The sequence below is a fragment of the Bos taurus genome, chromosome 10 (genome assembly GCF_002263795.3).
Source record: "Bos taurus isolate L1 Dominette 01449 registration number 42190680 breed Hereford chromosome 10, ARS-UCD2.0, whole genome shotgun sequence".
In the NCBI taxonomy this organism is placed as follows: Eukaryota; Metazoa; Chordata; class Mammalia; order Artiodactyla; family Bovidae; genus Bos; species Bos taurus.
The window spans coordinates 37,482,088-37,508,268 of NC_037337.1; the positions used below are offsets into that span (position 1 = coordinate 37,482,088).

General features: G+C 49.6%; 1 protein-coding gene across 2 annotated transcripts; it reads right to left on the reverse strand.

Annotated features, from left to right (window-relative positions):
• Nucleotides 1-1,854: 1,854 nt before the first annotated feature.
• Nucleotides 1,855-25,875, reverse strand: PLA2G4D (phospholipase A2 group IVD). 2 transcript variants are annotated; one of them, XM_010809180.4, is made up of 20 exons: nt 25,673-25,875; nt 20,948-21,020; nt 20,616-20,752; nt 19,913-20,044; nt 19,190-19,230; nt 18,759-18,801; nt 17,422-17,476; nt 16,965-17,095; nt 15,918-16,028; nt 15,751-15,788; nt 15,436-15,571; nt 14,971-15,107; nt 13,131-13,353; nt 7,878-7,995; nt 7,417-7,554; nt 7,079-7,186; nt 6,756-6,947; nt 6,320-6,486; nt 5,478-5,664; nt 1,855-3,922 (listed from the first exon to the last, which is right to left on the reverse strand). In XM_010809180.4, the coding sequence occupies exons 1-20, from the start codon at nt 25,715-25,717 to the stop codon at nt 3,696-3,698; spliced, it is 2,439 nt and encodes an 812-aa protein (XP_010807482.1). In that variant the 5' UTR covers nt 25,718-25,875; the 3' UTR covers nt 1,855-3,695. The 2 variants fall into 2 exon arrangements, with proteins under 2 accessions (XP_010807482.1, NP_001179633.1); NM_001192704.1 differs by having other exon boundaries at nt 3,230-3,922; nt 6,756-6,945; nt 7,065-7,186; nt 25,673-25,717.
• Nucleotides 25,876-26,181: the final 306 nt, after the last annotated feature.

A 26,181-nucleotide genomic window follows, 5' to 3' on the forward strand; every position in this document is an offset into this window, starting at 1 on the left:
CTTCTGACCCTACTTGGAGAGGAGCTTACCCCACTATGTAGTCTCAGGGAGCAGCCCCCACAAGACTGCCTCACTTTAGACACCAGTGGCAAATTCAGGGGTCCCCAGAGCCACCCTCACTTTAGACCAGCTAGCTACAAATTTGGGGGTGCCCAGGACCACCCTCAGGTTTGATCATTTGCTAAAATAACTCACATAAGCCAGGAAAGCTCTACACTTTGTATGTTTATTTTTTACAGTGAAAGGATACAAATTGAAACCAGCCAGAGAGAGAGACCACAGGGCAGAGACTGGGAGGGGCTAAACGGGAACTTCCAACTGTCCCCTCTCCATGGAGACACAAATAGCATTAGCTCCTCCTGGGCAGCGTGTGACAATATGCCTAGAGTACTCCCAGCCAGGGCGCTTGAGGCTTTGGTGTCCAGTGTTTCCTGAGGCTCCACCACTTACTGACCACATGGCTGACCTTTAGTCTCCAAGCCCTCCGGGAGCTTTAGCTTCACTTCCTCTGGAGGTGGGAACTCATATCAGCCTGTTCCAGAGACCTCATCACAAATCACACTTAAAGGTTGTCCAGCTTTGTCTGAAGTGGTTGAAGTGCCCAGACAAACAAAGCCTCCCATCAGGCAGGCCATTCCAGGGGCCAAACCCTTCTTTTGCTGTTCAGTCACTCAGTCGTATCCGACTCTTTGAGACCCCATGGACGGCAGCATGCCAGGCCTTCCTGTCCTTCACCATCTCCCAGAGTTTGCTCAAACTCAGGTCCATTGGAGCTGGTGATGCCATCCAACCATCTCATTCTCTGTTGCCCCCTTCTCCTCCTGTCTTCAACCTTTCCCAGCATCAGGGTCTTTTCCAAGGAGTCGGCTCTTCTCAGCAGGTAGCCAAAGTATTGGGGCTTCAGCTTCAGCATCAGTCCTTCCAATGAATATTCAGGGTTAATTTCCTTTAGTATTGATTTGTTTGATTTCCTTGCAGTCCAAGGGACTCTCAAAAGTCTTCTCTAGCACCACAGTTTGAAAGCATTAATCCTTTGGTGCTCAGCCTTCTTTATGGCCCAACTTTCACATCCATTTAGGACAAGTTAAATCTTCACAATACAATAGAGCAAGTTCCAAAGTAAGTGCCTAAAGATGCAGGGTGGTGTGGCTGTTAGGAGCCTGGCATTGATTTTAAAGCCCACAGTTTCAGCTCTGGCTTTGCCACTTCTGAGTTTAGTGATCTGAGCAAGTTGCTTAATTCTGGTTGATGCCCACCAACCAAACACCCCCAGGAACATCACTGTAATTGAACCCATTTGAGTTTATTGGTACTTGTTGCAACCAATGAGATCATACTCTATGGGGAACCATGGAGTGTCTCGGTAAGTGGGAAGTAGGAGGGCTTTACTGTAGGATTTGGGCTTGTGTGAGGTGATTTACAGTGTAAAATATTGATAAACAGAAACCTCAGAGTCAGGAGGCCAGACAAGGGAGCTCTCAGGCTTGCTCTCCAGTAATAGGACAGCCCAAGAGGAAGAAGAAAGACTCTTTCTTTCCTGGAAAAGACTTAGTCAATGAAAAGTCATGGACTCTGTTTACTCAAGCCCTCCCAACTTCCTTTTCCTCTTGTAAAAGCAGTCTCCTTCCATTCCATTAAAATCTCAGCTATTTGCTTTATGCAAATTGACAGGCTAATCCTAATATTCATATGGAAATTCAAGGGACCCTGAATAACCAGTACAATCTTGAAAAGGAAGAACAAAGTCATAGGACTCACAAAAGACTTGCTACAAAGCTACAGTAATTAACGCAGTATGATATCAGCATAGACAAACAGATCCATAAAATGAAATCAGAATCCAGAAATAAACCCTCACATTTGTAGCTAATTTATTTTCAACAAAGGTGTCAAGACAATACAATGGGAAAAGAACAGCCTTTTCAACAAATGGTTTTGGAAGAATCGGATATCCACTGGATATGCAAAGGAATGGGAATTGAACTTCACACATACAAATGTTAACTCAAAATAGATCAGTGACCTAAATGTAAGAGCAAAACCTATAAAACCATTAGATGAAAACATAGGTGTAAATCTTCATGACCTTGGATTAGGCAATAGCTTTTTAAATATGACAGCAAAAGCACAAGCAGTAAAAGAAAATAAAGATAAACTAGAAATGACCCAAATTCAAAACTTCTGTGCTTCAGAGGGTATCTTCAAGAAAGTGAAAAGACAACCCATGGACTGGGAGAAAAACTTTGCAAATCCTACATCAAATGAGAGAACACATAAAGAATTTTTCCAATCCAACAGAGACAAATAATCCAATTAAAATGGGGAAAAGATCCAAATAGATATTTCTCTAAAGAAGATATACAAAAGGCCAAAAAGTATGTGAAAAAATTCTTAATGTTGACACTACAAAAATGCATACAAGATACTACTTCACATTCACTAGGATAGTTATAATAATAAATAAAAGACAGACAATGACAAGAGTTGGCGTAGGTGTGGAGAAAGCAGAATCCTCATACAATGCTGACAGGAATGCAAAATGGTGCAGCTACTTTGGAAAATGGTCTGGCAGTTCCTCAAAAGATTAAACAGGAAATTACCATAAGACCCAACTTCACTCCTAGGTATATATGCAGGAGAATGAAAAACATTGTCCACACAAAAAAACTGTATATGAATGTTCACAGTAGCATTATTTATAATAACCAGAAAAGCAGAAACAATCCAAATGTCCATCAACTCATGAATAAAGTGTGGTATTTCTACACAATGGAGTATTATACAACCATAAAAGGGATGAAGTTCTGACATCTGCTACAACATGGACAAATCTTGAAAATATTTTGCTGAAAGAAAACAGACACGAGAGGCCACATATGTATGACTGTATGATTCATATTGTATGATTCCATTCATACTGTTTGATTCCATTTATATTGTAAGATTCCATTTATATTATATGATTTCATTTATATGAAGTGTTTAAGCAAATCTAAAAGAAACAGGAAACAGATTAGAGGTTGCTTAGGGCTGGAGTGGGGGTGGTTTGAGGTTGACAGTTAAGAGGTAACGGGTTTCTTTGGGGTTAATGAAAATGTTCTCAAATTGATTGCAGTTTCTTAATATTGGGGTGGCTAAAATGTTTGGGGTTTCCCATAAGATGTTATAGAAAAATTTGAATGAACTTTTTGACCAACCCAGTATATAGTAAAAGCCACTGGATGCATACTTTAGACAGATGAATTATATGGCATGTGGATCATATCTCAGTAATGGTGCTTTGAAATAGTTTACACTGAGGAGAAGGAGGAACGAAGGCAGTAACAGAAGCCTGTTAGGATGGACTGTGATTCCTGATACCCAGATCCACCCCTCAGGCGGGCCCATACCCTGCCATCCCACCCTGGTCTGGCACCTCCAGCTTGCACTTCAAATCCATGCTGTTCAGGCATGAGAAGCACTGCCTGTGAATGTCTGGTTGGACCAGTTGTTCCTCTCAGTGGCCTGGTGAGGAGTTTGCTTTCAGCTCCTCTCAAACCAGCTCTGAAGGTAAGGGAGAACTCTGGGTAGGACGCAGGCCTGAGAGAACCCATGAACTTCAGCCCCACAAGGGCTGTGCCCACTGTAGGTGGGCTGAGCCCCTGGCCACTGGAGGGGTCAGTGAGGCCCTCAAAACCCGGGGTCCCTGAGAAGTCTCAAGTCTGTACCCTTGGAGGCCTGGCCTCTGGGGCCCGGTGCTTCAGAACGGTCCTCAAGGCCTGCAGGATGGTGTCCTGGCTGCTCCGTACATTGTAGTCACTGAGCTGCACCAGGCGGTCGAAGTCTTCCTCCTTGTAGGTCATGTTGAACGTGGAATAGGGCGAGGTGACCCCAGTGAGATCTATCTGGCCAGCCGAGAGTTCTGCAGGCCCACGCTGGACACCTGCCCGGGGGCGGGAGGGAGTTAAGGACAGGGACCGGGGCCTCCACAGCTGGCAGGACTGTTCCTGGAGGCTGGGCACAGGGCTGAGCTGCTCCCCACTGAAGGGGCTCCATGCTTTCCTCCCAGCCCTGTGTCCTCTGCCCAGGACTCTGTGAGTGGCAGGATGCTATTTTGAGATATGAAGCGTGCGCTGCTCCCCACACTTCCTCACAGCATTGCGTGTCTTCCACCCCCTGATACCCACCTCAGCCTCAGGGATAAGTTGAAAGCAGCAGAAAAACAAAGTCCATTAGGTTAGTGAATGGTTTCTTAGAATTCATGGTGGAAACAAACATCTGAAAACCAAAGGGTTTTTGCTTTGCAAGAAACAGTCTTTGCTGAGAAAGAAAGAGAATTCCAAGATACAGACTGAGCACATTAAGAGTAAAGCTGGGGCTTCCCTCCTGGCTCAGTGGTAAAGAATCTGCCTGCTAATGTAGTGGACATGGGTTCGATTCCCAGTCGGGGAAGATTCCACATGCTTTTGAGTAACTAAGCCCATGCACCACAACAACTGAAAGGCCCATGCTTCAGAACAAAAGAAACCACTGCAATGAGAGGCCCGAGCACAGCAGCTAGAGCGTAGCAGCTCCTGTTGGCCACAACTAGAGAAAAGCCTGTGCAGCAACGAAGACCCAGCACAGTCACAAATAAATCAAAATTATAAAAAATAAAATGAAAAGAGTAAATCTGGGGGACTTCCTTGGCTTCCAGTGGCTAAGATTCCTTGCTCCTAATGCTGGGGGCATGGGTTTGATCCCTGGTCAGAGAACTAGATTCCACAAGCTGCAGCTAAGACCTGGCACAGCCAAATAAATAAAAAATGTTTTTAAAAAAGAGTAAAGCTGGAAGTTTCAGAATTATGGCAGGAACTGTTAATAGAAAGCCAAAAACATGTACAAATGCAGAATTTGACTTTCCCATCAAAAGGTCATAAAACTCTGACCATTTGGTGGGAGGCAAGGGTTGGAGGGACTGTGATTAGAGTTCAGATTTCAGGCACCCTGGAGTAGAGGCTGAGTTCCCTCAGAAAGGACCCCAGAAAGGGCTGCAGTAGAAAGGTAGAGAGGCCAACTGTGACCCTAGGCAGGCTTAGGGGAATCTAAGAGAGAGGGGACCGGGGTCTCTCTTTCCTAGCTGTCCAACCTGGGGGGCCATTAGAAAATCTTGCAACTGGTAGCAGTTGTGGAGGTGACAGTGTGGGGATTCCTACATTCTGCTCCCGCCCCTCCCACCTGGGCCACAGAATAGAGAGCAGAGCCCAGGTGTAGTGAGCGGCATCAGGGTAGGGGAGGCCAACTGAGCCTGGGGTCTTGACAAAGAGAAGGGCAGCCCAGTGACTTTACAGGGATCTGGGCACGCACCACAGGCCAGGGTTCTGCCATGTCCCACACTGGGTTGGACAAGCTTAAGACTCTCTCCCTCTGCTGGCCACAGGGACACAGGAGAGCCCAGGTCAGTGCCTGTGAGGAGCAGACTGCCAGGCTGTCAGTAAGCAGGGGTGGGGCTGCCTCACCGGGGGCCGAGTGGTCCTTGAAGGAGGCGTTGACCAGTGGGAAGTGCAGCACGACAGGGGCGTCGGGGCAGGCGGGGTCTGAGAAGAGATGGCACTCCTGGGGCTGGCGTCGGTCCTTGGGGCTGGGCTCCACGCGGGGGAACGGCAGCCCCCGGGCCCGGAAGTCCAGCTCCGTCTGCTGCAGCACCTGGTGGGGCAGGGGGACCCAGAGAGAGCACCGACTACTTCCGGGTCATCCTATGTCAGCACTCTAGAAAATGCTAGTATAGCTCCAGCCCAAACAGACTGCTCAGAGCAACCTGGTTTTGTCTTCCTCATGGCCCAGTCAAGCTAAGTGGTGCCTCAGAGGGAGGCCAAGGATCCAGGCGGTTTGCAGTATTGTTTGGCTAGAATATTTAGGTGGGGTACAGTCCTAGCACCCCCATCCCTATTTGGGATTGCTATTCCGGCTTATTCACTCTCAGAGCCTCAGGTAAGCCTCTGTAAGGCTTCTGTCTCTCAGCCCTACTCACCCCCTTCCACAGAGTCCCCGGGGGAGACCCAGGGGGATGGATGTGGACAGGCCAGGCTTTCCTCTCACCTCTGTCCAGCGCTTCCTCTTGGGGGCGGGCATGATGAGCTTCCTCCCACCCCGACCCTCTGTCTACCATTCCTGGGAGCCCAGGGCCCCAGCTCTTCCACAGCCCTTTCCCACCCTGGCAGGAGCCTGTGAGTCAAAGCCTGTCACCTCTCCCTCTCCTTGGCAACATGGAAAGTCTGGGTCAGTGGCCCTCTGCTCTCCCCTGAGAGTGTGGCCTGGCTGGTTAGAGGGTCTGGGGTTCCCATGGGACAACCAGCAGTACCTCAAAGGGCGAGGATAGAGAGTAGTCGAAGGAGATTATGAGGTCCAGCCTGCGGCCTGGCCGGAACATGACGGGACAGCTGGTGTTGATGAAGTAGCCAGCATCCACCAGGCAGAGCTGGGGCTCCTGCGGGGTCAGCTGGTTGGGAGAGGAGTCTGGCCTGCAGTCTGATGGAGGAGGCAGCAATAGTCAGGGGCAGCCACTCCAACACAGACCAACCACTCTCCTGCTTCATCCTGCATTTGCCTCCACATCCCCTTCTTACCTCTGTGTCAGTCCCTGAATGCATGTCATCTGAGCCTTTGGCAAGACCTTCTCCAAGCCACGCCCCAGAAGTGGATGCTGGGACCCAAGACCCCTGGTAGCCCCAGCCATGGTCTATCACCACCTGGGAGCCAAACCTTGTTACCGGGAGACACATGGCATTGGCCCTTACCTGCCCAGGTGGTAAAGTCTTTCTGGGCACAGTAGTCCTTATGCATCTGGAGGCCCTGGAGGAAGTTGGAGCTGTGCTGGTAGAGTGGTCGGCTTGTCAAGAGGCCTTTAAACATCTGGGCCAGTGCTGTTCCGGGCTGCATCCACAAGGTCTCTGGCCATGAGGAGGTCCCCGAGGAGGCAGGGGACACCTCTGAGCCCAGAGAAATAGATGTTGGTCCAGTGACGGGCTTGGAAATGCCTGGCCCTGCCTGATCCTGACTGTGCTCCCATCCCGACCCTGCAGCATCAGAAGGGGAAGCAGCCTCACTCCAGGCTCCTTACCCAGGTCCCTGATCTTGTCCCGGATGTGCTGCTTCCAGGTGTCATCAGAGCTAGTGAGGTCATACCAGGCGTCCAGCAAGTTCAGGGAGAAAATGTTGCTCCAGATACCTGCAGGCCAAATCCCCAAGAGAGTCAGCCTCAGCACTCTGCCTCCCAATAGTCCCCACCCTTGGGTATGGATGGAGAAGGAGAGGGGAACAGGCTGCCCCCACAAGGCCCTTCCCCACAACCCAATATCCGCCCTCACTAGGGGCTCTGCCCATAACTGGGTACAGGGGTTACGATCAGAGAGGCCTGGTAAAGGGACATCCGGGGCCTTCAGAGTGACAACCCCTCACCTTCCAGAAAGCAGATCCGGGACTCTGGGAGCCTCTTCATCAGCCGCCCCATGAAGAACTCAGAGCCGAAGAGCTCAGGAGGGACAAAGGCTCCATACTTCAGGAACCCGACCTCGTAGGGGGAGAACTCGACCCACTCTGAGGGGGCAGGAGCGAGAGGCAGGAAAGAGAGGACAATGGGCTTGGGAGGAGGGGCAGATCTGACAAGGGCCAAAGACACAGCCCTCCAGCAGGCCTCAGCCTCCTGCCGGCCTGACTGACTCTTGAGCTGACCCCTCCGCCCCCACTCAGCCTTTTGTCTACATCCTTAGCCACCACAGCCCTTGCCCTAGATGGAGAGCCCTGCCACCTGACCCATCAGCCCATCCGCACCACCGTCCTTCCAGGACGTGGGCCATCTGTGCATCATGAGCGTGTGTGTGTGTATTGGAGGACGCAACGGATGGGACTGAGAATGGTACCCTTGAAGTCCAGGGTCTGCAGACTGTTCTCTTTGACACTGAGGCTCAAGTAGAGGGGCAGAGGGTTCTGGCCCCGCTCCAGCGCAGCTCTCTGTCCTGACAGCTTCTGATCCACCACCTGGGATGCAGGCATGAGGGCCAAAGTGAGGTTGGGAGCACCCTGGAGACAGGGTGTGGGTAACAGGCTGGGGGGAAGCGCCTGGGGGTCTGGGTGACATGGGTGGGCACATGATGCAATTCCCACTCCTGCCCCTGTGTGACCAGCCCCACATGCAGGGTTGCCATGTAGGGCCTTGCAGGTTGAGAGCTGCATATCTGCAGAGTGCCAATCACAAGGACCACAGTGTCAACAGTGACAGCCATCCCTGCATCCTATGGTGCCAGTGGCCCATCTTTATGAGTCAGAGGGTGGAGGGGCCATGGATCCTCTGTCTCTCTCTCTCACACACACACCCACTCACACAAACACAGAGCTTTCTGCAGAGGACTCAGGAATCCTCCTTCAGTGTGCATTGTTAGCTTTGCCAGGGGCTGGCCCTTCTAGGTAAACCTGGACACAGTTCAACTTTTAGCCCCTCCCAAACACACTCCTGACATCCTCACCTCCCCTCATCTCCTCTGTCCCTGTTTTGCACAGTATAAGTTGTACCCCACTCTTTATCCTTGCCTTCTGCTTCTACTTTTCCCTCCAACAGAACTCTGGCAAGGATTGTGGCTTGCCTACTGGGGAGACCTCCAATGAGACTCACTGAATTCTAGCAGTACAGAAGGGTCTCCTTCTATCCCAGACCGAGATGCAAATATGACTCATCTCAGGCCTCAGCAAGGGTGTTGATGGTGGCTGCCTGGAGCCCCACCTGGGGAAGGATCCTGCCACCACAAGCCCTGGGCTGTTTCTTGTGGATTGGTACATGTACCATGAACACACCATCTCTCAGGCTCTCAGAGCTGTAAGGCTGAAGGTTGTCCTCAGCAGCTACACCTAAGAGGTTCCCACCCTGCTGTATCTACTTCTATCATCAGATTTACTCAGAATGTGTGAGAAATACAGATTACTGGGTCTCTTCTGAGAATCAGCAGAAGCCACTTAGGAATTTGGCTTTTGTAAATCTTCCCAGGTGATTCTGATGATCAGCCAGGTGTGTATCTAACCTAGCCCAATCAACGAGGAGTCCTGCTCTTGCACTGATGACAAAGCCTCAGCACACGCCATGTGCTTCCCTATCCCCACAGCCCTCTGACTGAAGCCCATGAGCTCTAGGGCCACAACTACTGAAGCCCGCACATCTAGAGCATGTGAAGCCACTGCAATGAGAAGCCCGTGCCCTGCAACAAAGAGTAACCCCCCTCGCCACACCTAGAGAAAGCCTGCACAAAGCAATGAAGACCCAGCGCAGTCACAGATAAAAATAAGTAAGTACAAATAAAATAATTAAAAAAGAATTATTTTAAAAAGCACACAATCAAGGTGAGCTTTAAGAGATAAAGCATGATGACTAAGGAAAAGAAGAAAATATTCAAAAAGCATTCATATTGGGACAAAATTTTCAAAACTGCATGGGTGCTCATTCTAAGGGATGCACTGTCATTCAATAACACCACAAGGATTTTTATTCTTGTGAGCAATAATAAAAAGACTAATTAAGTTTGTCTTTTTAAAAATGACTACAAACTACATAAAACCATGCATTAAGTAATTTCTGGAGGATCAAATGGTAATTAAATATGTCTTCTTTATAGCCTAGGATCAAACTTCACTTTCTAGTACCTCAAAAAGCGAGCTGTTAAAACAAGCTTTCCCTACCTATAGTAATTAATTGTTGACACCAGACAGAAAAGTCAGTTAATAAAACACTGCACCCTCAAAACCAAACATGAGCTTAAATAGTAGAGCCAAAGAGTACATAGGATATGGTAATAAAATAAAAATGTTTCAAGTAATTATGTTGATTTTATAAGTTCCATGCCATTTCAACAAAAATCCCAACAATATATATCACGAGACTGAGCTGGCTATTATGTATATAGAAAGGCAAAGCACCAAAAATAGCCAAGATAATTCTGAGATCCAAGGTGGGGATACATTTGCCCAATCAGAAACTGACATTTATCACAAAGGTAGTTACTAAACCAGTGCAGGATTGGCACCAGGATCAAGACTGAGTCCCATTAGAATGGAATAAGGGGCTTCCCTGGTGGCTCAGATGGTAAAGCGTCTGCCTGCAATGCGGGAGACCCAGGTTCGATCCCTGGGTCGGGAAGATCCTCTGGAGAAGGAAATGGCAACCCACTCCAGTATTCTTGCCTGGAAAATCCCATGGATGGAGTCTGGTAGGTTACAGTCCATGGGGTCGCAAAGAGTCGGACACAACTGAGTGACTTCACTTCATTTCAGAATGGAATAAAGTGCTCAGGAAAAGTCCCATGAATGTGTGAGTTACTGTAGCTTCATACTGACACATGACAGATGCAGCAATGTAGATCAGTGGGGATAATAAGTGATACTGGGGAAGTCTGCTATCCATGTGGGAAAAAACAACATTTAATTCCTACTCACATAATACCTGAAGATAAATTCTGGGTAGATTAAAGCCCTAACTGTGAAAAAGAAAGATATAAAACTCATATAAGAATATACAGAAAGATATTTCATAACTTTAGGGGAGGAAAAGATTTCTCAAGGAAGCTCTAAAAGTACAAACCATAAAGGAAAAGAATGACACATTGGACTATATTGAAACTACGCATCAAAGTCTATTAGGACTGATAATGATTAATATCCTGAATTTATAAGGAATTCCTATAAAATAATATTTAAAAGGTGCATTAAATAGAAAAGGATTTGAGTAGATAATCAATGCAAGAGCAAGCTCCAATGACAAATATACTTGAAAATGTTGCCTTATTAAAAGTCAAAGAAATGGAAAGCTACAATAAAATTTCCTTTCATGCCCATAAAATGGACAAACATTTAAAAGTGTGAAGATCATGTAGAGAAAAAGAAACTATAATACACTGGTAGTGAGAGTGTGAATTAACACCACCCTTTTGGAGAACAATTTGGCAATAGCTTAGAAAAGTTGAAGATACACCACTCAATGGCCTAACACTTCCACTACTGGGTATGTATTTTCAAGGCTTAGAGAATCTTGAACACATGGGTACAAGACTTGTATAAAACCATTGTGCAATTAATATTACATTTTCCTTAAGGATATATATATTTTAATATAAGTATATGTAATAAAGGTGGATCTAAGAAAGTATAAACGTTTGTAAGATATATATTACGTATAATATAAAGTATACAGGTTACAGATATGTATGTGATAATAAATTCAGGATGGTGGTTCACTCTGGGGGTGGGAGGGAAATGGGGCTGGAGGGGGGGTCCACAGGGAGCTTTGGCTTTTTCTGTAACATTTCATGTCTTAGGCTGATTAGTGAGATCCTGCATATTCCTTATATTATTCTTTATGCTTTACGTATTTTCTTAGGTCTGAAAATTATTGTAAAAAACACTTATTAGGATTTTATAATAAATATTTTAACTAATAAAAAATAAGAATGGTTGGTAATTTCCAAATAGCATTTTGCTTGCCAACAAGAACAAAAATTTAAAGAAAAAATTGAAAACAAATTCACTTTTTGGTCCTTTTATGGTCCTTTGGACCATAATAATCATTTTTGGTCAAATGCTTGATATCCAAAGATAAGAACGGTAAGAATCTTTCCTCTGCTAATGTATTTGATAGTACTTTTTTGTTACAAATATTAAAATACTTTTTGTGTTTTAGTCACTTCAAAAGCTTTAAAAGAAACTATAAGGGGTAAAACAACAAAAAAACAATTTCACAATTTCACAATTTTTTTTTGGAAAAAAAAAAGAATCCTGATTTTAATCATTGTATCAGTTAATATAAGATCCAGAAGTTGACTTACTAAGCTTTTCTTTTTCTTTTTTTAAAGAAGCAAGGTATAAAAAATTTTTATATGCTCAGTTTTGTCTTAATGGTGTTAGGATCACAGTAAAGAAATAGATTTGCTGACACTTAATGCTTACCAGAGAAGGCAATGGCACCCCACTCCAGTACTCTTGCCTGGAAAATCCCATGGATGGAGGAGCCTGGTGGGTTTCAGTCCATGGGGTCACTAAGAGTTGGACATGACTGAGCGACTTCACTTTCACTTTTCACTTTTATGCATTGGAGAAGGAAATGGCAACCCACTCCAGTGTTCTTGCCTGGAGAATCCCAGGGATGGCAGAGCCTGGTGGGCTGCCGTCTATGGGGTCGCACAGAGTCGGATACGACTGAAGCAACTTCGCAGCAGCAATGCTTACAGCCTGCTGCTGCTGCTAAGTCGCTTCAGTCGTGTCCAACTCTGAGCGACCCCATAGACGGCAGCCCACCCAGCTCCCATGTCCCTGGGATTCTCCAGGCAAGAACACTGGAGTGGGTTGCCATTTCCTTCTCCAATGCATGAAAGTGAAAAGTGAAAGTGAAGTTGCTCAGTCATGTCCAACTCTTAGCGACCCCATGGACTGCATCCTACCAGGCTCCTCCATCCATGGGATTTTCCAGGCAAGAGTACTGAGTGGGGTGCCATTGCCTTCTCCGTGCTTACAGCCTGGCGTGCTGCAATTCATGGGGTCGCAAGGAGTTGGACACAACTGAGTGACTGAACTGAGCTGAACTGAATGCTTACCCTATGCCAAGGCAACAATAGTGCTCAGAACCACCCTGTAAGATAAGTACTATTCTCATTCTCATTGTACATATGAGAAAACTGAGGCACCGAGAGGTCAAGTAACTTGCCTAAGGAAACATAGCTAGTAAGAGGCCCTAGAATTAGAATCTAGGAAATCTGGCCCCACAGTGTATGCTTTTAACACTACCATGAAGTGAAGAAGAATACATTTCATATTACAGTATAAATAAAAAGCTGTTCCAAAAATCTCACTGACTCAAACACAATGCTTAACTGACTTTGGCACTAACTGGTCCCTAGCTCTTGAGAGATCCAGAAATTTCTGTTTCACGGTAATTAATTGAAGACTAACCTGACTCAAAAAGTCAGCATTCCAGAGTTGGCAGACACTGAGGTAGAGAGGTATGGCTGTTCCCATATCCTTCAACAATGTACTGGCCTTTCTTTCCCAACAGGAAAGGCACATGGGCCTCAGCTAGCTGCAGGGCTGCCCCTGCCCCACCAGTGCACACACCCTCCCCCTCACGTGCACAGGTGCCCTACCTGACCGTGCAGCATGAGCTCCAGCACCAGACCCCACAGGTCCACAAAAGTCGTGGTGCGGCCCTGCTCAGCCCGCTGCTGCAGCTCCCGATGGTAGCTCGCCAGGCACTTGGGAGAGAAGACCTCCAGCTTACTCTTGGCCAGGTGCTCCCGGACATGACTGATGGGTCCTTTGAGGTCCTTCTGCGACCACTCAGGGTCCCCATACAGATGGGCCATTGTCCTGAGAAAACAAAGGATCATTACGGTAGGAGACCAAGGCTCAGCATGGTTGCTGCAACTCCAATTTCCATTCTCTGACTTCTCCCAACATGTGATTCCTGCCACCAAACCTTGCCTGTCTGGGAGCTGTCTCAGGGTTTTCTCTCCTTGGTTGGCACTGTCCAATATAGAGTGTGAGCCACATATGTAATTTACATTTTCCTAGTGACCACATTTTTAAAAAGTAAAAAGAGACCTGAAAAAATTAATTTTAACAGTATATTTCATTTAATTCAGTATCTAAACATTATCATTACAGCATGTAATCAATATTTAAATTAAGATAAATTTATATTTTTTCAAACTGTTTTTCAAAACTCGCTGCACATTTTATAACACATCCCAATTTGGACTAGCCACATTTCATGTGATCAGTAACCACATGTAGCTGGTGGCTGCTGTATTGTCTAGCACAGCTATAGGCCCTACTCCTTTCTTTATATGTCTGTCCTGAAGCCGTTTAAGACACTGCTTGTCAACAGCTGTCACCTAAACTCCTCTGAGGAGTTTACTCATCTTTTACTCCTTAAAGTCACATTTCAGTAAGACTCAAAGGAATGACTTTCCAACAGTGAGAAGTCTCACTTCTCAGAGTGGGGTATCAGGAGGCAATACTACCTTTAGGTAAAATAACATCTTGTGACCTACATTTTATCATCTATACTATAGGGTTGTGAGAGCTGGATGATAAAAAGGCTGAGCGCTGAAGAATTGATGCCTTCAAAATGTGGTGCTGGAGAAGACTCTTGAGAGTCCCTTGGACAGCAAGGAGATCAAACCAGTCAGTCCTAAAGGAAATCAACCCTGAATACTCATTGGAAGGACTGATGCTGAAGATGAAGTTTCAATACTTTGGCCACCTGATTCGAAGAGCCGACTCATTAGAAAAGACCCTGATGCTGGGAAAGGTTGAAGGCAGGAGGAGGAGGAGACCACAGAGGATGGGGTGGTTGGATGGCATCACGGACTCAATGGACATGAGTTTGAGCAAACTCTGGGATATAGTGAAGGACAGGGAGCCTGGCATGCTGCAGTTCATGGAGTCCAAATAGTTGGACATGACTGACCTACTGAACAACAATAGGGACAATAAGGAAGACTACCGCATAGAGTGTTGTGAGGATAAAATGAGGTAACAACCATTAAAGGAAAAAGAGCTACCAATTTGGAGTTCCTGATATGTGTCAGATATGTTAAGTGCTTCAACTTGGGCTGTCCCACTCTAATCCTATGGTGTTTGTGCTATTATTACCCCCATTTTGGATATGAGTCAACTGAGAATCAGAGGAAATAAGTTGCTCAGAGTCACTTAGTCAGTAAGTGGTGTTGCAGAAACTCAAAGCCAGCTCTTTCCAGATCAGCCAACCTACGCCTATTCAGTAGCATGGAATGGATGTCCTGCCATTGCTCACTCATGGCAGGACCTCTGATTGTCTATTTCCTCCCTTTTGAGAAAGCCATTTGGCACCTATCAGCCCATACCGCTTGGCTTCCCCACAAAAAGGGTCCCATTGATGTCCTCTCCATATCCCTCTGGAGCCTGATCATCTCTGCTCTTCCAAGTCCCCAGGGCCCTCACCATGTAGAGCCTGAGATGCCACTGAAGTAGGTCACACAGTCCAGAAGGCCTAGCTTCTGCAAGGCCAACAGTTGGCCATAGAGAGAGGTCATGGCCCGGGCGCCTCCTCCTGTGGCCATGATGCCTATTACAGGGACCTGGGTTGCACACAGACACAGGTTGGGTTAACAAGGACAGGGGTGGAGTGGCCCCCTGCCCCCAGGGATGGGACCTAGTGGGCAGGGCCTAAAGTGTTCAGGATTAGAGCCAGCACCTGCTTCTCCCCAACAAGTAATAGCTCTCAGCCCTGGACAGGTCCCCAAAGAGAGTGTCCCCAAAGAGAGCTTCCCCACGCCCAATATCTCTCCCCCACATGCCCATCCCCCAGTCTCTGTGACTCAAGTATCTGGAGAGGGCATAGCAGTCAGGAAGTCCATTAGGGCCAGTACAAGTTATCTGCACCCACGTCCCTCTACCCCCACAAACCTCATCTTCCTGCAGGTCTCCATCCAGCTGCAAGACCTGCTTCAGGGCCTTGGCCACCACCTGCTTCCTCCTGCTCAGGAAGGCTCTTTCCTCCACACTCAGATCGAAGCCCAGATGTACAGCCAGCTCCTCAGGGCTGGGGCGGTATAGGAGTCAAGGGTCAGGGGGCACCTGCATAGCTCAGCCACTGGTTGGTGAAGCCCATAGTGACTGCCGAATAAACTCCCTGCTCCCAACTCCCAAGGCTATTCTTTATACCACTCTCCCCAACTCCTGTGACTACCCCGGTCTTCCACGTATGTGAATGGCCCTTACCAGCTCTCAGCCTTGAGCTGCAGCTTCACTCCTGGGGCCTGAAATCAGAGCAAGAGACCCTACTCAGATTGTTCTAGACCCTGAGGGGAGAGTGGGTATCCCCTGGAGGCTTTGGCTCCCCCGTCTTTGTTCTCACTGACACTTCCCATCTAGCCGAGGCCACTTACGTTTGTAGCAGGCACGTCAATGGTCACCTCTTTCTCCATGGCCAAGGACCTCAGAGGCACAGTGAGGTGCCCAGCTAAGTGGCCTGAGTTCCAGCCACTGCTTATAGAGCTCTGGAAGAAAACTTTGTTCATTCATTCATTTATTCAACAAATCCTTACTGTGTATCTAGACAGTGATCCAGACAGATATAAGCCCCACTCCAATAATAAAAAAATAATTACAATATTTATAATTATTTTAATTATAATAATTGCACAAATAACAGCTAACTGAATTATTTTGCTATATACCTGAAACTAGCACAATATTGTAAACCAACCATACTTCAATTATTATTCAATCAATAATAATTATAATAGCTTATATTTTTTAGTATATCAATGGCTAAGTGTTATTTATTATTCTAACTGAATCATATGTGTGAATCTACAAAGGAACAAGTAACAAACTTATGTTACTAAGTATCGTAAAGGAAATAAGCAGTGTGACGTGACAGAGTAACCAAAGAGCTATGTGAAGTCTACTTAAGATGGGAGGATCAAGGAGGGCCTCTGGAGAGGTGCTGTTTGAGCTGAGATCTAAACGAGCAGGAGGAGGAGGAAGGAGACGAGGAAGAAGAGGAGTAGACAGCCTTGGAAAGAGACACAGGGGGACAGGGAAAGCACTTGGGGTGCTGGAAAAGCAAGAAGAGACAAACATGGCTGGAGCATCATGAATGAGAGACACATGGAAGAAAACGAGTCCGCAGAGGTGTGTAGGGACCAGGTTATCAGGGCCTGTGGACACAGACATGGGATTTTATTCTAAGAGCATTGTTGGAGGAGCCATTAAAGACTTGAAACAAAGACTGACATGGCACAGCCCCCATGCCCAACCTAGGTCATTGGCCATCCTCCTTGTGTGGCAAGGGCATAGTGCCTAACTGGGGGAGGCTGATAAGGCCACAGGGGCCTGACCTTGGCAGGGGGATGGCCAGAAAGAGGCCTGCAGCAGCTGGAGCTGGCCCAAGGCTGGGGTTGGCAGGTAGCCCCAGAGCCAAGACCTACCCTCAGGCACCCACTCAGCTCAGCCTCTTGGGCTGCCATGTAGTGGAAGCAGAAGGCAGAGGCTGTGCCCAGGGTAGATGTCTGCGTGTCCTCATACGAGCCCTTCAGCACCAGCTCCAGCTCATCCTGATCTAGGGAGAGAGAGGACAGACTAGCACAAGGAAACAAAAACCCAGAACCCCAACTAGGATCCAGGAAACCAGCAGTACTGCCCCAGACATGGGGAGGCTGAGTGGCTTGACCAGGGCAAACAGTATTCTGGAAAGAGCCCTGCCCACAACCCCCATGGGACTCCCACGTTCTGTGGGAGTGCCTTCCCCCAGTTCAGGGGGGGGACTCTAATGCCCAGAGGAGCCCCGTTGCCCTTGTGCTGTGAGGGAAACCTCCTGCTCTGCAGGTTCCCCAGCCACCCCCATCCACCCCCCACATTCCAGGCGGAGGCCAGACCTTGTCTCACCTGCAGCCACAGCCATGCTGACGACATGGACATCCAGGCGTGACAGCTCTCGTGCCTGGGGCAGACCACATTGTGGACAGGGGACTCTGCAGGGGAAGCTGAGGTCCCCTCAACCTCACCCCCTGAGCCCCACTATCCCAAATCCACTGCATCCAGAACCAGAAGTGGAACCGGATGCTGAGACCTCTCATCCTACCTCTGGTCCCGGAGAAGCCAGGAAAACCCCATCTCCACCCAGCCTCCTACAATTGCCAAACTTCTGACATCTCTGAAAGCGTCCCCAGCCCTCAGGCCCAGTTCTTTCTTCTCTTTCTCTGCAGACTCAACCTGGAGGAGGCATTCTATTATAACTGCTCCCAAATAGTATTATGCAACCTGCCAGTCCACAGGATGATGGACTGGGTCAGAGAAACAAAACCTTAACATTTTAGCCACTGAAACATCTCCTGACTGTCCTCCAGTTGACTTCCTTGCCAAGGGAGTCTGCTGCGTTCTCTCTGTAATGCCTGCCAGCTGGAGCCCACAGCCCAGCTGCTACATTGACAGCATGTCACTGGGCTCCATCACCTCAGATGAAAGACAGCTGCCTCAGGTGTGGCTCTTTACAGGGTATTTGAAAAAGTAATGCTAGCCCATCAAACAGATACTCGTAGGACCCCGAGGGTGGGTGCCCACTTCAATTCTGAACTCCAGTGGCCTGACTCACCACAGGCAGGGCCTGGCTTGGCTCCCAGGTCAGGGCTGTATTGCCTGTTGGGAGCTTTGCTTTGAATAGAAAGTTTCTAAACATCGCTCACCACCCATTCCTGTCCACTGCAGCTCTGTGAGCTTGCTGTGTTTTAGGAGAGCTGACTAGGACCCTCCACTGTTCCGGGGAGGAGCTGGTTGACCCCTGACTCTATCTCAGGGCTCCCAGCTTGGAAGCACGCCACACTGGAAAGGCTCTCTGAGGCTCGTTACCTGAATTTTCACAGCCTGAGCCTGGCCTGGCCTGTCAGTCCTCCTTGCCACCTACAGGGCTAATAACTATGAACTCATTACACATGACTAAACACCATTGGCCTAAAATTCCCTGAAAGCTCCCTCAGAACTCCTCTCAGCAGAGCCTCGGCCTCCCCTCTCTCCAAGTGCCCTTTAGGCCCCTCCAAGCCCTGCAGCCCCAGGTGACCACCCAGCAGGAAGGCCAGGCAGTCTTACTGCAAAGTCCTGTCCTCGCCTCACCCCTTCTGGCCCACCCCCAACCCCTACCCTCCACCTCTACCCTGGTGTCTGTTCTGGGGTCCCTCCCTCAGCCTCCTTGCTTCCTGTTCCCACACAGCTGTGGGGAAGGTGGTTACCACAAGCACGTTGTTGGTGATGAGGTTTTCCGGGCGGTCTGACCTGGAAAAATCAAACCATTCAGAGTGCGGCCTTGCAAAGGCCAATGCTTCCTGCACTGACATCCCCCTCCCATCTCAGGCTACACCCAGATGGGGCCTCCTTGAGTGACAAGGAGGGTTCTCTGAGTCCTGGATATGATTCTTCAGGGTGTGGGGAAATGCTTCTGAAGCGCTAAAGGCGGGGAGGGAGGAGGAGAGTGGGGCAGAGAAAATACCGCCTTCCTCATTTCATTTCTCTAATAGGGTCCCCCCACCCTGACTGGCAGGGGTGGGAGATGAGGAACAACACATCTAGACTGGAAAGACCAATGGGAAGATCTGAATCGAGGATATTTTCCTCAGGAGAGCCTTGTCCTGAGACACTCCCTGGGCTGGGTGGTAGCACTCACATTTTCTCAATTAGGAACTCCACGTCCAGCTCCTCCGGTCCCTGGAATTAAAGATGAACCAGTTGCCAACATGCCCACGTGTCTTTGGAGTTGGCACAGCTCCTTTATGTGTGTCATGTCATCATCTCAAGCTGCCTCCAAGGGAGGCATGGTGTTACAACAGCTCCCATTTTACAGATGAGGAAATTGAGTCTTAGGGAAAAATGGGCTACCTGCTCAGGTTCCACAGCTGGCAGGGCTGAAGGGGAAGACGAGGGACACAAGCCTAAAGAGGCTTGAAGATGCCAAGGGTCCTTTTCATCTTCCTCTCAAGGGGGACCAACCCCAGAACTCTGCTTTCCATGCCTCCAGGCTTTGCCTGCTGCAGAAGGAGCACAGACCATCACGCAGGCCTTGGGAGGGTCAGAGCAGTGAGCAGGAGTGATGAGCCTGCACCTCCTGACGGGCTGGGCACACCCAGCTGTGTTTGTGGCACATGAGGAAGTTTTCACATCATCCCAAACCTTCCTTCCCTGTAGAAGACTAGAATCCTTCCTTCCCTGTAGAAGACTAGAATCTTTCATTAAATGATTCAGCTGATAGTAGTCAAGTTAAGCCTCTCCTTTCCTATTAAAATGCAAAAATCTCCGGGAAGGGCCTGGCAGCATCCCAATAGACAGGAGAAACTACGCAACCTCCTCAGCCTGGAGCTGAGAGGTGGGGCCGGTAGGTACCCCCACCCACCTGGGTGCGCAGGGAGAAGGTCTTTCGGAGCAGCCTGCCAGGGAGGACTTCAGAGACATCATAGAGAACCTTGAACCAGGCGTCATCCTGCGTGACTGTGTCCTCATCATAGAGGGTCAGCTCCAGAACATTCTAGGGACCCGAGAACAGCAACTTAGCACATTATTAACTCATAGTGTGGCTCACAACTGTTGAGCCCTCACTTGATGCTGAGGGCAAGAAAAGATGATTATGCCTCCACGCTTTTTACTTCAAAATAAAAATATAGGTAAAGCCTGAAAGTGGTTAAAGGAAATCAGCAAAGTTCTTAACTTACCCCTGTTAATTTTTGTTTTTATAAGAAATTAAATTCTTTCAAAGAGTTTCCCCCATCCCAGTTCCATGCCTGCTTTGCTGGTTCCCTAAGGCACGGTAGGTCCCAGGCACTTACTGGGAGTCTTCCATGTGTGATTTCATTTAACCTCAAACAACCCAGTCAGGAGGGCTCTTATGCCTCCACTCCACAGACTGGCTTCGGGAGGACCATCACCTTGCCGTTCGCATATCCTCTCGCATACAGCACATCCAGGCTGGAGCACACAGACACCCCATTCCCCAGGGTCTCTGCCTGAGCCCCACAAAAAGGTGTGCTCCACCCCAAAACGTTCGTGTGTGTGGTACCACCTGTCCTCAGGTGGGTGGCCAGGGATACTCTGACCTTTACCTTGACCTGACCCTGGATCAGGAAAGTGAAGGTCTCGTTCCACACAGGATGACTGGAGTTGGTAACTGTTTTGGTCTTAAACTTCGTTCCAGGTGCGGTTGGCATCTGTAGGACCACATAGGGGTCTGCCTTGCTCACTGCCAACATCAAGGGAGCCGTTGTGAGAGAGAATTCCTCACATCACTCTCCAGACGCCTCACCAGGTTCCTCCCAAGATCCCTGCAGCCACTCTGGGCAGCCCAGCCCAGCCCAGCTCCTAGGCACTTGCCTGGGTCTTTCCCTTAGGACCCAGTCAACCCCACCTCCCTAGAGCCCTGTTCACAGTTACTCACACAGGTCAGCCCAGCCCAGGCCCCGTGCCTCCAGGACCTTCACGGTGAGCCGCCAGCAGGTAGAGGCCTCCCTCTGGAGAGAAACAGACCACTGAGTCCCTCCTGCTCAGGCACGAGCCCCACTGATCAGTACCTGAGATGCTTACTGATGCTGCCAGGCATTGCGGGGCCAAACAGCCTTTGCCTACCACTGCCCGTGACTTCACTTTCACTTTTCACTTTCATGCATTGGAGAAGGAAATGGCAACCCACTCCAGTATCCTTGCCTGGAGAATCCCAGGGACGGGGGAGCCTGGTGGGCTGCCGTCTATGGATTCGCACAGAGTCAGACACGACTGAAGTGACTTAGCCGCCCTTGGGGCTGTGGCTGTCAGAGAATGGCAGACCTCAAAGGGGGTAGAATTTGTGGGAACCCTTCCCTTCAGGGGCAGGATTGCACAGTATAGGGAAGAGTGCAGGAAACGAAGGGCCAGGGGATGCCCACCTTACTGGACATGTCAGTTTGGGGTCAGCCACCCCCAGAGCTCCCAGGAGGGCAGCCCCTTGGTGAAGCATGTGACCCGGCTGCCCACTGTCCCCCCAGCCCTCTGGAAAGGAAGTGGGCATGTGACTCCAGGAGGCTGAGCCCCAGGGGCCCAGTGCTCCCTCATGGCCTCAGGTACAAACCCTTTCTTGGATGTGAATTGGGAAATTCCAAGAGCATCAGGCTGTTAACTGTGTGCAGGGGGCAAAATGTATTAAGACGACGTGTGTTAGTCACTCAGTTGTGTCTGACTGTTTTGGACCCCATGGACCTTAGCCCGCCAGGCTCTTCTGTTCATGAAATTCTCCAGACACGAATGCTGGAGTGGGTTGCCAGTTCCTGTTCCAATTAAGATGATGGTGAGGCCATATTAGCCCACAGACAAGCCCAATGAGATGGGAAAAGAAACTGAAAGGGCAGAAGCTCTGAGGGACCAAGAAGATGAGCAGAAGTAGGTGGCAGGAAGAAAAGCAGAGGGCAGGTGGGGTGTGGCTGAGTCCTGCCCAGGAACAGGGTGGGTGGGGGTGGGGGGCGCGTATCCTCAAACCCCTCCCGCTGAGGTCCTTGGCACTGCTGGCATTTAGGGGGCCACCGGGTTTGTGTTCTTCCTGAGGCCCCTCTGGGTAGTTTATCCTGGGCACCCTGCACACGTTTCTTATGATAAGACCCTGCCATCTGCGGCAGAAGTGACACTGTGCCTGCAGGGTCAGGAGACAGCGCTGTGATGAAACCAAAGCTCTTTCCTGTGCTGCATCCTCCCACCGCCAGTCCCGCTTCTGTGCATGTGATCGACAGTCTTGGCTCCTGACAGGATCGTCTCTGCCCTGCGTGGGTGCTCCCTGCCCAAGGCTGGCTCAGCGTCCACAGGACAGGCTCTCCATGCCCCACAGAGAGGCTTAAAGGACAATGGGCCACAGCAAAGTCAATCAGGCTTGTGCCCCTTGGTCCTCAATTCTCCCTGTCCTGTGGCTTCTGGCTGAATGTCTTTGTCAGCCTAGTCAGCTCTCTGGCAGAGCACACGTGACCCTCCCAGCAAGATAGACTGGTTTCTCCCTTCTTGGGGATTAGTGGCAGCAGTGACATCCACAGGCCATAAGCCAGAGGTTGTAATTGACAGTGATTTAGTGACTTTTTAGACACCTGGCTCCATTTCCTCCCCACACCAATTCCATCACAATCCACCACAGAGAAGGTGCAGGCTGGAACCTTGGTTCCTGTGAGGAGTTGTGCTCCAATGCCCACTCCATGCTGGGGAGAGGCAGAGGCAGCCCCAGGCCCCCCAGTTCTCAGGGCCACAGCCTGTGGGCTGCTCTAAAGCCACTTGGGGCTACTAAGAAGCATCCCAATTTCTTGCTTTCCAGACAGCCACCCTGCCCAATTTGGATGTTGCTGCCCATTTTCCTCTCTGGTCACTGAGAAGCTCTCAACCTCAGAAAGCCCACCATTCCCCAGAGGATCTCTTTCCTAGGGTGAAACTCCATTCTCTTCACCTCTAAGACTGTCACTAATATAGCATCTGGAGGATGGGCTGTGACAGTCACTACAATGACTGGTCATTGCTGGGGTAGGAGAACAGATTGGTCAAGGCAGGTGTCCAGCTAGATTGTCTGGATCTAAACTGCTTGATTGCTGTGTGACCCAGGACAAGTCACTAAACTCCCCAGTGCCTCTGTTTCCCCATTGTAGTGAGACTAATAACAGTATCAACCTGACACAGTGTTTTCAGGCTCAATGTGTTAATGCCTGTAGAATGCTTAGCAAAAAAGTAAGCAGTTTCTAGACAATTGTTCTTATTACTATTAATATTTATTAAGTACTTGTTATGTTTATGTTTCTAGGTGCTATACTAAGCATACTACATATTCAAACTCAGTTTATTGTCCCAACAGTTTGTAAGATAGTTCTCTCATTTCACAGATGAGAGGATTGAGACTCAGCAAGGTAGACTTGCCCTAGGTCACAGAGATAGTAAGTGACATGGTGATTTTGTCACTAAGTCGTGTCTGACTCTTGCGACCCCATGGACTGTAGGTAGCTCACCAGGCTCCTCTGTCCATGGGGTTCTTTAGGCAAGAATACTGGAGTGGGTTCCAGTGCCAGTTCCTTCTCCAGGGGATCTTCATGACCCAGGGATTGAACCTGGGTCTCCTGCTCTGCAGGCAGTTTCTTTACCGACCAAGCTACAGGGGAAGCCCCTGGTAAGCAAGTGATGTAGTTTGGATTCAAACCCAGGCCTTCAGGGCCAGAGCTCACAATCCGTAAGAAGGTTCTTAGGACTTTGCATCTTTGTAAAACCATCCAGATTTCTCCCTCTACCCTGTGGATATCTAAACGTTAGAATTTCATAGATTTGTTTTAGACAAATAGGGTTATTGAGCCAACTAACATGTTAACTAATAGAAGTCTTTTCTCCCAAGGGTTCTGGGGCTTCACCTTCCTTGTTTAAAGACCCTCCCTCCTGGACTACTTTGTCCACTAAAGACTGACAATGGACATTCGTGGAGGGTCTCCTGTAGGGTCCCCCAGCTCAGCTTCCTGTAGCATCCTGGGAGTGCCTCCTTTTTGAGAGTCCTAGACACCCTCTCTCCCCCTGCACGGTGACCCCAGGGCCTCCTCCATGGCTCAGTGCTGGCCCTGCTCAAGGGAGACTGAGGGGCGCTGGAGTCCCCAGACCGGGGTCCAGAGGACCTATGACAATGAGGTCTTCAGCTGGGAGAGACAAATGAGCAGGCTGCCTTTTCTCCCTGCTGGCACCCAGTAACCTGCCTATGGGAGGCTGGAGAGACCGGGAGTGGGAGCTGCAGCCACAGCTTCCAGCCCTGAACCTTCTGAATCAGGCTGAGATGTTGCTCCAGAACCACACAATTGGCCCATCCCAGAGCAAGTCCTGGATGCCCCGGCCTGCCCCACCAGCCACACTTCTGCTGCCAAGGCAGGCTCCAGTTTCCCCTTCCACCAGGTTAAGAGGTGGGGTGGGGCAGCCGCTGAGGCTTGCCTGCCCCTGGAGCCAACTTGAAGGCCTTGGGGATTCGGCCAATCCCAGGACTGTCAAATAAGACATTTCCCAGGTGTGTTGGTAGGCTCCCAGGGCCTATGAGCCAGTTTTGCCCACTGGGCTGGGCCCAGAGAAGGCAAGGGTGGAAGAAAAGGATGTCCAGCCTTCTCCAGGGAGATGAGGAGGAAAGGGGATGCTTCAGACACTTCCACTGCTGGGTCCTGGGGCTCAGGCTCCTATTGGAGCCCAGCCCCTCCACCTTCCTCCTCCTGCAGCCATGAGTCCCCCTTAGCCCACATCAGGGCATTTCCACTAATGTCTGGCTTGGGAAGGGTCCTCCAGATCTCAGGCTGACATGGGCTGGGACGGCAGGTGTCCTGCAATGGAAGGGTCCCCCCTCCGTCTTCTCCAGGAGTCCCTGGTACCTGGCCTGCTCCAAACAAATCTTCAGGAGCATCAGGTTAGAGCTGCTTACCTAGCTGCAACTCAGGCCTGGATCTCAGGGCCAAGCTCCAGAAGCCTGGCCAGCTCTTGAATGAAATAAATGCCCCTGGACACTGATCTTGGCATCCTTCATGGCCACTTTCTGGGGCAGCAAGGGAGACCTGAGGAGCCAGTCCTTCTGACCTGGGTCTGTGGCAAAGATTGAGGGAAAGCACCTAGCAGGGTGAGAGCAAGCAGTCTGTAGGCCTCTTTGGCCTGGTTGCAGCCTCATAGCTCTTGGGCCTGGCAAATAATTTGAGGGTGGGGATTTAGCATATCTCCTGAGATGCACAGGTGGTTCTGGGTTCTGGCCGGATCCAGGAAGCCCGCTGCCTGCAGTAGTAGGCTGCGGACCTGGTGGGGTCTCCTTCTGTGACACACAGCCAGTGTGTTCTCTGATGTGGTGTGTGAGCCTTCGGAGGAAGGAAGGGGTGGGGCTCTAAGGGGCTGCTGCCTGGTCGATCACGGTGGACTCTGGTCTCCTTGGGCTTACTTCTATGGCTGTTAATCACCCATCCCACCCACTCATTATCCCTAAACACAGATTCCCTCACCTTCTGCCTTCCTCCTTCATCCTCTGCCTAGGCAGAGATGCCAGGTCTGGGACCCAGCCCCTCCCCAGAGACCAGAATCACCTTGGTTTCAGCTGTGTCAGGCTCTTTAGAGGCACCCTGGCTCCAAGTCCTGCCCTGAGTGATGCCAATAGGCTCGGAGGCGTTATTACCTGGTGAGGATGGCCAGGTGGTCCCCTAGGTGTCAATCTCTCCATGCCGACACTTTGGCTCCACTCCAGGCCCAGCCAAGATGCCAGCTCCCTGGCTGGCTGGCAGCGACTGCTCCAATAGGATGGGACTGACTGTGAACCTGCCAGCCTCAAGGAGCAATAATTCTATAGGGAGCCCGGGCCCCACCTCCAGGTCACTCCCTCAGCCCAGCATCTTCTGTTCCTCCCGAGGCTGAGTCAACTCTCTTCTCCAGAAACTTCTGGCAGGGCTCCAGAACCTGCAGGTGAAGCATCCCTTCCAGACCTGGAGTGTCAGGATACCAGAGAGGGGGCAGGCAAGTAGCCAGGAGCCTAGGAGTAACAAGAGGGCAGCCCCAGAGGCAGGTGCTGAGCAGACTCTGGCAACCTAGCTGCAGGGGGCTCTGGACTCTGGTCCTAGACCTCTTGCCCCTTCCATGCAACTGGTTTTAGCGACAGTTCACTCCTCTAGGGGATTGTAATTAGAAAAA